Here is a 15872-nt window from a genome sequence, read left to right as displayed (position 1 = left end):
TAACGCCAAGACCCCTTTCATACTGGGGCATTTTTTCAGGCGCTTTAGTGTGAAAGCACTCAGGCTTTTTACATTTGGATTGCAGATGCAGCTTCTTTCAGGGGCTTTACAGGCGCTTTTTTTTTTTACCGCTAAAGATCCTGAAAAATGCCCCAGCGTGAAAGGGGTTTTAGGCCGAAGGCTTCCACACTGAATCGGTGCGCTAGCAGGACCGCTGCAAAAAATAGCGCCGCTATACCGCCAGTGCACTGCCTGCACCCAGCGTGAAAGGGGCCCAAGGGAGAGATTCACCCTTTCTATGTGTCCTGTTTACCGTTCTCATCGAAAGTGAAAGTAAAAAAAATAAAAAAGATCACAGATTCTGCATGCGTTTCGTCATCTGGGGTATGATGACTCCTTAGACCCCAGATGACGTCTTAGACAAAACACATTGGGACAAGCCCTGCTGATGCCATTGCATTGCCAAAGATTGTTATTAACCACTTCCATACCAGGTACTTACGCAGCTTCCCGCCCAAGCCAATTTTCAGCTTTCAGCACTGTCGCACTTTGAATGGCAATTGCGCGGTCATGCTACACTGTACCCAAACAAAATTGGCGTCCTTTTTTCCCCACAAATAGAGCTTTCTTTTGGTGGTATTTGATCACCTCTGCGATTTTTTTTTTTTGCGCAACAACTAAAAAAAGGCTGAAAATTTGGAAAAAAAATTACGTTTTTATTTTTTTCTGTTAATTTTTTTGTAAATAAGTTTTCTCTTTCAATTACGGGCACTGATATGGCGGCACTAATGGGCACCGATGAGATGGCACTGATGGACATCGATGAGGTAGTACTGACGGGCACAGATGAGGTGGCACTGATTGGCGGCGCTGGTATGCGACACTGATGGGCACACATAGGCGGCACTGATGGGCACACGTAGGCGGCACTGATGGGCACACGTAGGCGGCACTGATGGGCACACGTAGGCGGCACTGATGGGCACACGTAGGCGGCACTGATGGGCACTCATGGGCGGCACTGATGGGCACACGTAGGCGGCACAGATGGGCACTCATGGGCGGCACAGATGGGCACTTATGGGTGGCACAGATGGGCACTGCTAGGTGGGCACTGGGCATGGATGGGCACTGTGGGGTGGCACTGATGGACACTGGGGTGGCGCTGATGGACACTGGGGTGGCGCTGATGGACACTGGGGTGGCGCTGATGGACACTGGGGTGGCGCTGATGGACACTGGGGTGGCAGCACTGATTGTTGCCAGTCAGTGCCCATTTGTGGGCACTGACTGGCATCTTTTTTCTTTATGTTTTTTTTTTTTTTTTTTGGCTTTTTTTTTTTTTTTTGCCCACCCTGGTGCTCCAGGGTGGGCATCCCTGGTGGTCCAGTGTGGCGATCCGAGGGGGGGCTGCGCTGATAAACAATCAGCGCTAACCCCCCCTGTCAGGAGAGCCGCAGATCGGCTATCCTCTACTCGCGTCTGTCAGACGCGAGTGAGGAAGAGCCATCGGCGGCTCTTCCTGTTTACATCGTGATCAGCCGTGGTTGGACACGGCTGATCACGTGGTAAAGAGTCTCCGCCGGAGGCTCTTTACCGAGATCGGAGATGCAGGGTGTCAGACTGACACCCCGCATCACCGATCGCCGCGATGCGCGCCCCCACGGGCGCGCGCGGCATGAAATCCTGCAGGACGTTCTAGAACGTCCTGTCAGGATTTCATAACCACTTCCCGGACGTAAATCGGCCATAGGCCGGGCGGGAAGTGGTTAAAAGCACTTATTCATCCATTCAAATGTGAGTGTTTTATGGGTTCACACTATGTGGAGTATTTGTCTCTTTTTTGGTCACATTACCTGACTACATGAGAAAGACTCATCTCATTGGTTACATCTACAAAGTGTCTATCTGAACCATCCATTGTACAGAGGGATCACCCCCCCCCCCTTTTCTGGATGCTCCAATATTGGTGCTTACACCAACAGCTTGGTTGACTCATTGAGCATTTGCCCATTAGAGTTCACTTACTCCGGTAATCCTTCTCACAATCCGGTGGTGGTCGTATCACACATTCACTTAATATTGACGTCACAAGGAACACGTTTTTTTTTTTTCTTTGATCCAGTTCATCTTTCATCATCATTCAAACGCTTCACTGATTTATTATATGGACTCAGGGACACCATCAGGGGGGTACAGGCAGTACACCTGTAAGGGGCCCGGAGGCCCACAGGGCCCCAGATGGCAACCCCTATATATATATATATATATATATATATATATTTTTTTTTTTTCATTATTAAAGGGCTCAGAGGTCCACAGGGCCCTGGATGGCAACCCCCTTTTTTTTTTAAATGTATTTATTTATGTTTATTTTATTTAATATATTTTTTATTAAAGGGCCCAAAGGTCCCGGATGGCAACCCCCCTTTTTTTTAAATTTTTTTTTTATAAAAATTGTGTATATATATATATATATATATATATATATATATATATATATATATATATATATATATATATATATATATATATATATATATATATATATATATATATATATATATATATATATATATATATATAATTTTTTTTTTTTCTTTATTAAAGGGCCCAGAGGTCCCCAGGGCCGCCCCGGATGGCTACCCCCCTTTTTTTATATATATTTTTCTTTATTTCTTCTTTGTTTTGTAAAGGGGCCCCCCCTGCTTCTTAATTTGCGGCAGCCCACCCCCCCCCTCGCTTATCATTTTCAGGCATCAGCACCCCCCCCCCCCCCTGGTTCTCTGCTCCAGGAGGGCCCATGCCTGAAGCCCATAATTCCTGATGGCCCTGTATGGACTTATTAGAGTTCAACACAATTTTTGATGTTTGTGAACATTGATTTATGTGCATGAACACAGAAGAAAAATAAATATAACACACAACATACAACGCCATCCGTCCCTAAAAGCAGCGTTTTTAATGCTCAGTGTTCATGAGGCCTTAAACGTGCACTCTGATACATAACCACATCCCATTTCTTGTAAATAGTGCACTGCACTAATATAGAAAATTATCCTGACCACTTTTTAGATGTGCATGTGTTGGGAAAGGAAACTGTGACAAGTACAATGTTAAAACGAATGGAGATGATTCCAAAACAGTTACAGTTGGCTGCCTAAGATTGCAATAAGATAAATGAGAGGCAGCAGGATTGATAATTATCTCTAATTCCCTGTACACCCGATCGGTTCGTCTGATGAAAACAGACCGATGGAGCGTTTTCATCGGACAAACCGATCGTGTGTGGGCCCCATCAGTTTTTTTTCCCCATCGGTGAAAAAAAAAAAAAATAGTACCCGTTTTAAAATTTTCGTATGGTTAAAAAACCGATAGAAAAAAAACGATCGTCTGTGGGGAAATCCATCGGTCAAAAATGCATGCATGCTCAGAATCAATTCGACGCATGCCCCGATGCATTGAACATCATTTTTCTCAGCACGTCGTAGTGTTTTACGTCACCGCGTCGGTCACGATCGGATTTTTAACCGATGGTGTGTAGGCAAGACTGATGTTCGTTTTCATCAGATGAACCGATCGCGTGTACAGGGCATTACAGTGCATAAATGCACACAGAAAAAAATACCTATTACAAGAAGCAGTCAATAAATAATTGAATATTCCTAAATACACAAGATACTAATGTATAAACCTCTGATGCCTCGTACACACGGGCCAGAATCTCGTCAGGAAAAAAAAAAAAAAACGTTGTTTTTCTTGGCAAGAATCTCTTGCCGCCTGAGTGCACACACACTTCTTTTAAAAGAACCGCGGTTCTTTTGAAAGGCAAGAACGCGGTGACGTCAATGCGTACGACGGGCATGCGCTCGTCACATTTGATACCATCGCCGCCATCTTGTTTCACCCTACCTATGCCGTGGAAGATACCGCGCATGCGTCAAAGTCATTTTGAGCAAGCGTGGGTTTCCACAGCGACAGGCAGGTATACAGACGCTCGGGTTTCTCGTGGGGAAACAGGCCCAAGAAGAATCTTGACGAGAAAATAGATAGCAGGCCCTGGGCAGATTTCCAGATGAGAAACCTGAAAGCCTCGTACACACGCTCAGTTTACTCGGCAAGAAAGCTTTGCCAGCAGTTTTCTTGCTGGTTCTTGCCGAGAAAACCGAGCGTGTGTACGAGGCTCGAGAATAGAAAAGTGGGAGCTGGCATTGCCGACATGTTGCAGGTTCCAGGGCCGTCATTTTGGTCTTACCTTTACTACCTAAAATCGATTATTGGTTGAGCTAGATGGACATGCGTCTTTTTTCAGCCAGACTAACTATGTAACTATTTGTAACTATGGAACATACATGCAGACAGTGAGATCTGAAAAGTCTGCCCTGTAGTCACTCACTAGCAAGTAAAGCTGGGAGAAGGATAACAGTCTCAGAGCCTCAAGCAATCCCAGCTTTAATATTTCTGGCCTCACACATATCTTTTCAACCAAAAAAAAACACAACACAAAAACTAGATGTGAAACTGATGGCCCCAAATAGAAAAAAATACATAAATAAAAGTTTACTACAATACAATAACAAGAACCCAGCAAGAAAAGGGGATCTGTTCCTCTACATTCCACCCCTCCTATCCACTTCCTACTGTGATCGGCTCCTGTGTACTCCCCCCCCCCCCCCCACCTCATTTCCAGCACTGCCAGGTTCCCCCTGCCCTCTTCCACCAGGTGCTGTGGGGGTAGCTTTCAGGATGGATAGCCGGGAAAGGGCCAGTAAATATGTAGTTTACCTGCCCCTTCCTTGTCTTAATGAATAGAGTCAGTGATTCACACCGATCACTGACTGTATTCCTTCATAACTGAGATGTAAACTGTGTTTACTATGCTTCCATTTGTTGATGAATGGGAAGCTCTGTACAGAGCTATTCCTGTCTATTCATTCTGGGCTGCTGAGGAAGGGATGCAGAGAAGAAGATTGAGGTCTGTGTCCTTAATCTTCTTTATCTGTCTCAAAGGTGAAACATCAAAGCTGATATTTAACCAAAGCCCCCACCAAAAAATAAGAAAAGAAAATAACAAAAATGAAAAACTACTGACACCAGTGGCAGAACTACCAAGGTTGCACTTGGTACTGGGTCCTGGCATTCCGCCACTGTGGGGGGCCCGGGCCAGGGGACTATTTATGGTTTCTTGCACCAGGGTCCTGAAGGTTCTAGTTACACCTCTGATTTTGGTCATTTAAATAAAAAAATAGTATGCTTCTCACTTTTTGCTGTGTCTTTCCATGTTGGGATATCCTTCAGTTTGATAAAATCTTTTGCGCCATAGTGTTCCCGTCTCTGCTTCTTGTTGAGACTTTTTAGGAAATCTGTATATACACAAAGAAAAAAATATATAGGTAATAAGGAAAATAAAACCTTTATAGTCAGACAGCCAGGCAGCATGACGCCCCTATATTTCTGTTCAATGAAAACACTCAATGTGAAGAGACGTTCCTATTCCTAAACTTTGCACCTTCCTAAATGCTTGATGTTAAAGGATTTCCTTGCTTCATTTAGTTTCATACTTTAGTAGATCAAGCCCGATGTCTGAAAATTTGAAGCTGTACTGGATGAAACTTTTTGTATTAAGTTGTGTGGTGCAAGGCAGAGGAACACATGAAACCACCTTCAAATAGATACAAACTCTAGTAGGATGACATATGCTTGGAAATGCTAGGTATATTGTAAATTGCTTCCTGATCCTGATGACAATCTGTGTCTGTGCAATCTGTGTCAGCATAAATGCTTGCGTTTATGGTATTTTTCAGTATAGAGTCCTTATATTTTAATAACAGTGGCGGCTGCTTCATTAGGGGCGCAGGGGCACCCCCTCTAATCATTCTCCCGGCCCCTAATCTACATGCAGGGGGCTCGACGCATTGGATTTCAATGTTTTTTTTTTTTAAAGTACATTATTAGAACCTGAGGCTCCAATAGGCTTCAAAAAGGGTGAGCACACCCACTTGCGTGACATTAGCAAATTAATTAATCGCTTAGACCGCAGCCCCTCCTTCCCTCGACACCCAGCTACACTTTCTTTCTGGTCCTCTACCCCCCCCCCCCCCCCCCCCATTCTTCCCAAATCTCAGCCGGCTGCCCCAGCCTGCTTTACCTTGCTTGAAATCGGTTTGTATTCTGCCCCGCACTCAGCCCCTCCCCTTGTTTCCGGCTTCCCTCCTTCGCTGACTCCCAGGCAGAGAGATAGGTGATGCGACTGGGCAGAGATCTGGAGCCAGCCGCAGGAACAGGTGAGGTGGGGGGGGGGGGGGATTGTCTGGCTGATCCATTGCTGCGCTCTGTGATGCTCATTCTGCTGCTTCACCTCTGTATGAGTACAGATCCCAGCAGACAAATGGTCGCCAGTATATCCTATATAGTGAACTCCTGGCTTTAGGTTGTCCTCTCATGGAGTGAATGGGACTACATGAACAATGCATAGAAATCTAGGCTGGCCATGCACTGCATTCTATACTAAGCAGCCTGCATACAGGGACACACCCAGAAACAAACCTTGCAGCATGTGTGGTGATACGGCACAATGCACGGTAATGTTACTGTATGCTGCAACATGTACATCAGAGCTGTGCTGTCAGTGTTTCGGGTGCTGGTCAAAATGAATGGCATCAGGCAGTGTTCATACTTGTAAATGTGTCGAGCAGTAACATACCAAATCCTATAGCTGGCGCCCTAACATGTGTACCCCTTTATTGGGAAGGTTTGTTTGCTGTGCCCCCCCACCCCAAAAATTTTTTTTACAAAGCCATGCTTTCACCAAGTCAGGACCAAAATGGTGATCAACAGCTTGACTGAACAGTGTGTGGCTTTTTCTACAAACAATGCCATGTCACACATCCCAGGATCTAACAGCTGGGAGCACTCTTTGCTGTATGGTATAGTGCAGCAGCGCTTCACTCTGTAAATATGGAGCTGTAGTCTTAAGCCTACTGCTATTGTGTTGCGACAGGGGACTGCCCCCTAAACCCCCCTCCCTCCAAAAACACACTGGTAAGCACTCGCAGCCATTGGCTGCAAGCACTGATCGGATGCCAATTGGCTGCTAGTTTTCCAGCATGCTCATTCCACAGAAGCCGGACGCAAGATTGGCTTGTGTCGGATAAGGACTGGTACACACAAGCCAAAAGTCGACCGGTTTCTACCGTATTGGTTGATTTTTCTTTTGGAAAAAAGAGATGAAAAGGAAAGAAAAAATTCCTCAAATGAGATGCAGATGGGGTTCTTTAACCTTTCCTTACCCTATACAAAATAAAAAAATTAAAATCTTTAAGTAGATTTCAGGTTAACCACCAAAAAACGAGGCACAGATTAGTCACCTATACAGTGATCTATGAGTTCTTATCTGCTTTTCAATAACTCCAGAGACAAATGCATTGATTTTAGTTGTCACCGTGAGTATAGCCAGTCTTTATAGCAAATCTGATCTGCAACGGGTATGTTTCAACGCCCAACATTAGCCCAGTAGTGTATTTAGGTTTTGTGCTGCCCTAGGCCTGACTAAACTTCTGCACCACCTAATTTAAATATGACCCACCCCTTCCTGTCAAGGCCACACCCCTTCATGTTTAAGACCACACACTGAAATTTTCAAGTGGGGACACTAGTTCTTAGGGCCTGGGGGGGGCAATGGATTCCCTTAATTTGTATAGATTTCCTCTCACTTCCTGTTTGGCTATGGAAGTGAAGGGAAATCTCTGCAATGGGACAGGGATGGTAAAAAAATAAACTGACAGGGGCTATAACCCTCCCTTACTATATACAAAATGTAAAAAAAAATGTGTTGCCTATAGTTCTACCTTAAAGGGTCACTAAAGAAACATTTTTTTTTTTTTTTGCTGAAATGACTGTTTACAGGGTAGGGAGACATAATAGTTAACTGATTCCTTTTAAAAATGATTAAAAATAGATAAAAACCAATCATATAATGTGCCTGCAGTTTAGTTTTGTTTTTGCTGTTGTTTCCTGCCTCTCTGATGTACAGAGACAAAGAGCCAATAGAGGGCAGTGATGCTTTGTAAAACTAAACTGGATTGGTGCTGACACACAGTAATCACAGCAACATCAAAGCAAAAAACGAACAATGAGGACATGAAACCAGGACTGCAGTAAGGTAAAGGAAGCTATTTAGCTTAACCACTTGAGATCCGCGCTATAGACGAAATACGTCCGCAGCGCGGCTCTCAAGTGCCAAGTGGCCGTTTAAACACGGCCTTTTATGTGCATTACCCAGTGGCGCGCGGCGGGTAAAAACTGTCCCGGCGCATCGCCGAAGACCCGATGCGTGTACCTGGCGGCCGCGATGTCCGCCGGGTACACGCGATCGTCGGTGACACGGCGGTGACAGCAGGGACGTGGAGCTCTGTGTGTAAACACAGAGCTCCACGTCCTGTCAGGGAGAGAGGAGACCGATCTGTGTCTCTTGTACATAGAGACACAGCATCGGTCCCCTCCCCCAGTCACCCCCCTCCCCCCACACAGTTATAACACACCCAGGCTACACAGTTAACCCCTTCCTCACCCCCTAGTGTTAACCCCTTCACTGCCAGTCACATTTATACAGTAATTAGTGCATTTTTATAGCACTGATCGCTGTATAAATGTGAATGGCGCCAAATTTGTGTCAAAAGTGTCCGATACGTCCGCCGCAATATCCCAGTCCCAATAAAAAGCGCAGATCGCCGCCATTACTAGTAAAAAAAAAAATAATAAAAAAAATCATAATTCTGTTCCCCATTTTGTAGGCGCTATAACTTTTGCGCAAACCAGTCGCTTATTGCGATTTTTTTTTTTTTTTTTACAAAAATACGTCGAAAAATACGTATCGGCCTTAACTGAGAAAAAAAATTGTTTTTTAAAAAAAAAATTGGGATATTTATTATAGCAACAAGTAAAAAAAAATATATATTTTTTTTAAATTGTTGCTCTTTTTTTGTTTATAGCGCAAAAAATAAAAACCGCAGAGGTGATCAAATACCACCAAAAGAAAGCTCTATTTGTGGGGAAAAAAGGACGCCAATTTTGTTTGGGAGCCACGTCGCACGACCGCGCAATTGTCAGTTAAAGCGACGCAGTGCCGGACGCTGAGATTTCGCCTGGGAACGAAGGGGGTTTATGTGCCCAGTAAGCAAGTGGTTAAAAAAAAAAAATTCCTTTAGTGACCCTTTAAGCACAAATTTCAGATACCTATATGAAGAGGACTAAGAAGATATAACCATGCCAATGGTGCAGAAGAAACAAATAGCACAGTGAGGAAGGTTTGTGGTCCAGGCTGATAGGACAGTCAAAATTAGAAGTAGCTTGTGTTACACTAACAGTATAGTACAAGCGGGGACCCTTTCTGTGCTGCCCCCCTGCAAAGTGCTGCCCTAAGCCTTGGCCTTGTTAGCCTAGGCCAGGATACAGCGTTGCATTAGCCACCTGGAGAATGCAGCAGGGGAACTTACCCCGGGTTCATCAAATTTATTTGGTTCCACTCATAGCGGCAGTGGTGTGGTTAGGGCGTTGGATTCTAAAGTAATGCTGGCCATACTTGATTAATTTTTTTTTTTTTCATTCAACCTGAGCTATTGTATTTTGCTGGTGGGTAGCCTTCCTTGCGGGCGGAATACAATGATCAGTGTTTCTAGGTACAGCCAGCGACACTTACGTTGGAAAAACAGGCTGGTTGTACACAAGTCCATCAATAAATCAACTTGTATACAACCAGCCAGCCCATACATGAACTGACATTTGGCCAGTCCCTGTTGAACCAGCCGAATTTCAATACAGCATATGGCTGGCTTAAAGGGGAGTTTCACCCACAATTTCCCTTTTTAAATATAAATACCCCTGTAATACACAAGCTTAATGTAGTCTAGTAAAGTTAGTCTGTAAACTAAGGTCCGTTTTGTTGGGTTGTTAGAGCATTTAGTTAGTTTATAATAATCTAGAAATAGACCGTGGCCATCTTAAGTGTGGGCATCATGAAGCCAGACTGTATGACTTCCAGGATTTCAGCCTTGCAGATCTCACACATGCTCAGTGCTGCACAAGCGATGTAATAGGTTTCAGTCAGGTTTCCATAGCAACGGGAGTGTCATAGGAAGTTGCCGCCCTTCTCTATGCAAATAGGCTAGTTGCAAGGACTACTGGGATACATGATGCCTATCCCAGAAACCCTTGCGAATAGCCTTGTGACTTAATAGGCTAATAAGGAGGAGGAAGTAATGAAGGACTACAAAATAAAAGGTATTTACAAGCAACAAAATAAATTAAATAAAAATTGTCCATTCTGAACACTATGAGATTAGGGCATGCAGCACAGACAAACATAAAAAGATGGGTGGAACTCCACTTTAAAGCGGGGGTTCACCCTATGAACGGAATTTTTTTTTTTTTTTCTACTACCATAAAATCAGGCATTGTAGCGCGAGCTACAGTATGCCTGTCCCGATTTTTTTACCCCCGTACTCACCTTGTAATCGTTCATCGAAGATACCGGGGAATGGGCGTGCCTATGGAGACGGAGGATGATTGACGGCCGGCTCTGGCGCGTCACGCTTCTCCGGAAATAGCTGAAATAGGCTTGGCTCTTCACGGCGCCTGCGCATAGCCTGTGCGCAGGCGCCGTGAACAGCCGAGACCTACTCCGGCTGTCCTCGGGGAGAGTGACGTGCCAGGGCCGGCCGTCAATCATCCTCCCTCTCCATAGGCACGCCCATTCCCCGCGGTAGCCGAAATCTACGATGTCCGATTACAAGGTGAGTCCGGGGTTAAAAAAAATCGGGACAGGCATACTGTAGCTCGCGCTACAATGCCTGTCTCGATGGTAAAATCATGTGGGTGAGGGTGAACTACCGCTTTAAGGCCTACAGCCTATTGCTACAAAGTGTTAATGGAGGAAACCCCACTTGGATTACCTTCTGTGGTAAAAAGGTTTCCACACGCTATAGGCTGAAAACTTAATATGAAGGCATAATTGAAACAAGTGGACTTGTAGCCACACATTATAGAATAACCTATGTTTAGTGTGTGCCAATACCAATAGGATACAATGCTGCTTCTAATGTTCAGGGAATGATTTCACAAAATCCACGAGGGAGTAAAGCACTTATATGAGACAGTAAGAGGTTCATCTTTATTCTAACCTCTTTTCTACAAAAGCACATACCGGCAACTTCAAGCTTTCTAAAATATTTCTGTTGATGCAACATCCATGTACAGATTCTAGACATTTCTATAAGTGTGACAATTAGACATTACTTAAAGTTGCATATAAAACCATTGAGCAGGCCTGGATTTCCTTTAGTTTCTGTGTGTTGGCAGCCATCTTAAACAGATGGGCTGCCTTAGCACAACGCATGTTATCATGCAAAATACCACACTGAAATGCATGTGCAGTGACACAAAACAACAGACTGAGGTGTAAAGAGGCCCTTAACCACTTAAACCCTGGACCATTTGACTGGCCAAAGACCAGAGCATGATTTGCGATTCGGCACCGCGTCGCTTTAACTGACAATTGTGCGGTCGTGTGACGTGGCTCCCAAACAAAATGTACGCCCTTTTTTCCCCACAAATAGAGCTTTCTTTTGGTGGCATTTGATCACCTCTGCGGCTTTTATTTTTTGCGCTATAAACAAAAATAGAGCGACAATTTTGAAAAAAATTAATATTTTGCTATAATAAATATCCCCCTAAAATAGATAAAAAAAATTGTTTTCCACAGTTTAGGCCGATATGTATTCTTCTACATATTTTTGGTAAAAAAAAAAAAAAAAAATTGCAATAAGTGTATATTCATTGGTTTGCGTAAAAGTTATAGCGTCTACAAAATAGGTGAAAGTTTTCTGGCATTTTTAAATTTTTTTTTTTTTTTCGACTTGTTATGGCAGCGATCTGCAAAAATAACAAGTAGAAAAAAAAGGAAATATATCCAAAATTAGTGCTGGTGATGAGTTTTAGGCAGTTTCCTATCGTGACTGACATTATGGTGGACACATCTGACACTTTTGGCGCTATTTTGGGACCATTCACATTTATACAGCATCAGTGCTAAAAACATGCACCGATTACTGTATAAATGTGACTGGCAGTGAAGGGGTTAACCACTAGGGGGCTAGGAAGGGGTTAAGTGTGTTCTAGGGAGTAATTCTAACTGTTAGGGGGCGTGGCTATGAGTGACACGTCACTGATCGCTGCTCCCCACTAGACAGAACAGGGAGATGCTTGTTGTGTATTGAGGTAAAAGAGAAATCCTGAAGAGAAATGAACACATCTGCGAATCAGATGCGTGCCCAAAGAAGATAATGGGCCTGAATTCGCACCTGAGCCGCACCGCAATGCCTAGAAAAGGCACACTTTTTTTGTGCAGTGTGAATGCATCGCACATATGTGAACCAGTCTCATTGAAATAAATGTATTTTATAACGTTATGCGAATTGGATGCGGTTTAAGCCACAACCAATTTGCATAGGTGTAAACCTGGTCTCAGGGTCAACATGTAAACAATAGCATGTAATCATTGGACACCGCCTGGAATAACTAAAGGTCATTCTGCCACTTCTTATACAATTACCTGTTGGCCTTATACAATTACCTGTTGGCCCTAAATAAGTCATTCATGTGTTGGTGGTGCATGCAAAGAATGTACACATCTTGGCTCAGACAAATACAGGGGGCTAGATTCAGGTAGGGGCGCGCATAGTTACTGTGGCACAGCGTATCATATTTACGCTACGCCGACGCAACTTACAGGAGCAAGTGCAGTATTCAAAAAGCACTTGCGCTGTAAGTTGTGGCGGCGTATCGTAAATGGGGCCGGCGTAAGCGCGCGTAATTCAAATGTGGAAGGGGGGGGCGTGTTTTATGTAAATCTATGATGACCTGACGCGATTGACGTTTTGTACGAACGGCACATGCGCCGTCCGTGTACATATCCCAGTGTGCATTGATCCCAAGTACGCCGCAACGATGTATTGGTTTCGACGTGAACGTAAATTACGTCCAGCCCTATTCAAGAACGACTTACGCAAACGACGTAAAAAAATGCAAAAATCGAAGCGGGAACGACGTCCATACTTAACATTGCATGCGCCTCATAGAAGCAGGAGCAACGTACGCCGAAAAAGGCTTACGCAAACGACGTAAAAAACTACCGCCGGGCACACGTACGTTTGTGAATCGGCGTGTCTAGGTAATTTGCATACTCTACGACAGAAGCGCCACCTAGCGGCCAGCGTGGGAATGCACCCTAAGATACGACGGCGTAAGAGACCTACGCCAGTCGGATCTTAGGCTAATGTCGGTGTATCTTGCTTTCTGAATACAGGAAGAAGATACGCCGGCGCAGCTTTGAATTTACGTGGCGTATCTATTGATACGCCGGTGTAAATCATTGCTGAATCTAGCCCAGGGTGTGTGTAGGTATGAGTTTGGAAGCAGTACAGACAACCTTTTGGCTGGCAACAAGGTCTTACGTGAAAAAGAAAAAATATCTCCGTGTGCATGAGGCCTAATATGCACAGAATTGGAGAAGAAGGATACTAACAAAAGACAATGCCGCACTGCTAAAGTTCAAATAGTAAATAATACAGTGTGTTTCACAAAGAATGACCTGATTTTAAAATCTTATATTTGCAGGTGATTTCGCTTTCCCCCTTGTGTGATATAATCGTACAAGTGAATTGAAACTTAGTATGTTCATTCCTCATAGGCATTAAAGTATGGCACCTTTCCCTCTTATGGTGACTAATACATTCCGAGGCTACGACCCTCCCCCCTCTGCTTTGAGGCACAAATAGTTTATCCTTTTTGACTTCTGAGCACCCCAGTAGGATAACCCTCCATTATGGTCTAGAATTTGTTTTTGTAAATCTTTGTTCTTAATATGATGTCAGCATTTTTCATTTGTGTGTTTTACAATTTATGAATTGTATATTTTTATTATGAAATAATTATTATTATTATATTTTATTAATTTTCATAGCCTACGCAGCACTCAAGACTCCTGAAAAAGCCATATATTGGTGAAACTTGTAGAACTGAAGTCGCTGCATTTCATACTCAAGCCGCACGTTTTTCTGTGATGGTTTTAACATTTGTATCTTGATAGTGTTTTAACACTTTGTAAACTAAATAAAACTGCTTTTTATCATTTACCTAAATGTTATTTGTGCGAGTATTGATTATGGCACCCTGAAAATCGCTATAATCTCTGGTATTTTGTAAATTGATAAAAAAGGAAACCGAATCTAGGTCAAGGGCTCTTTGGAGACTGAACTGCCAAGATGTAAGCTGCTACTCTTCTGGGATCACACCCCTTCTGAGAGCTAATTCGGGGTTCCAAGGGGTATGGATTTATATGGACATATGCTGCCAATCATGGATTTACAGACCGATGTGGATTTTGTCTACCAAATTATGGATTTACTGCCAAGGGTACTTGTCAGGAATGTGTGTTACAGGTGTCTTGGAGAACCATTTCTTTGTCACCCTCACTACTTTAGTAAAATAACTTTGTTGTCTACTTCAACTGTCTTGTCTAAAGTCATTAAATGGGTGCATGCATGGCATATGAAAAGAACAGGACCTGATTAAAGGGTCACTAAAGGAAAACATTTTTTTGGCTGAAATGACTGTTTATTGGGTATAGAGACATAAAAGTTAACTGATTGCTTTTAAAAATGATTAAAAATTGAATTTAATCCATCATATAATGTGCCTCTAGTTTCACTTTCGATTTTAAAGGACATACATGAAGTTCCGGGTGAGAGGCGAGTCGGGAAGACACACAGAACAAAAACAAACAAACCCAGGGCAGTGTTTTGTTTTTAAAATGAATCTGATTGGTTCTGAGGGGTTTTAGACACACAGTAATGACAGCTTAGACCACCGTGAAAATCTCCCAGTATGATGGTTATAAGGAAACAGACAACCAGGAAGTGTGGAGATCACAGCAGAATTACAGCCACTTCAAAGCAAAAACGAACAATGAGGACATGAAACCAGTACTGCAGTAAGGTAAAGGAAGCCATTTAGCTAAAAAAAAAAAAAATCCTTTAGTGACCCTTAAGTTAGAGACGATACTCTAAAGAGCTCCAACAAGCAGTCAAGTTGTCCTAGGGAGGCTATATTGCTCTTGCCAATGACCAAATGTACTTCTGTCAAGTGCTTAACAGTCAACCAGGAAGCGGGTGACATGGCGTGGGAGATGGAGACTCTGGAAGTGTGAAGGAGTTTGATGCTTGGCCCTTTTACCAGCGACAAGGGGCCATACTCACGGCATGGAGTTACTAGGGACCTCATCTGGGAGTCCCAAAAGATTAAGTGAAGTCTCAGGAGAAGAACAAGCATGGGTTTATGAGTACTGAGCTTTCTGTATCCAGTAGCAAGATACAGATTATAGCCACTGGGACTATTGGGTTGGTGGAGACCGGTACAAGCTCTGTGATTTCGGCTCAGAAATGCTGCACACCTGCGGAGAGAGGTGAAGTATAACAGAAGTGTGTTTGTAGTGCATTTGTGTCAACAGCGGAGAAGTTTGGCCAAGGATTACAAAGAGTCAACAAGTGTACTCGGAGGAGTCCCACTTTTAACCTAGAATGCTGCCTCAGGCCAGGTTCACACTTGTGTGACATGGGATCTGACTTGTGAGAGCACAAGTCACATTACATATCAAATTAAGGCCAAATTCATACTGGTACGACCATCGATCCGACTTTGACCTGCAACATCAGTTCTACTTCTATCTGATTTGAAAGAACATAATACGATTTTGCTCCGACTTTGAGATAGTCCAAAGATTCAAACAAGGAAGACGCCGCTCCAGGTGAGCGGTCACT

At 43.6% G+C, this 15872-nt stretch overlaps 1 protein-coding gene across 3 annotated transcripts in view; it reads right to left on the bottom strand.

Moving 5' to 3' along the window:
* Positions 1-15872, bottom strand: part of MACROD1 (mono-ADP ribosylhydrolase 1) — a 1095428-nt gene that overhangs the window by 1063349 nt on the left and 16207 nt on the right. For all 3 annotated transcript variants that reach the window (XM_040329046.1, XM_040329048.1, XM_040329047.1), the window contains exon 2: positions 5262-5363. In XM_040329046.1, coding sequence (XP_040184980.1) covers positions 5262-5363 — 102 coding nt within the window. The remainder of the gene's footprint in view (positions 1-5261; positions 5364-15872) is intronic.

This window comes from Rana temporaria, chromosome 11 (genome assembly GCF_905171775.1).
Source record: "Rana temporaria chromosome 11, aRanTem1.1, whole genome shotgun sequence".
NCBI classification, from domain to species: domain Eukaryota; kingdom Metazoa; phylum Chordata; class Amphibia; order Anura; family Ranidae; genus Rana; species Rana temporaria.
This window is presented reverse-complemented; position numbering and strand designations above follow the sequence as displayed.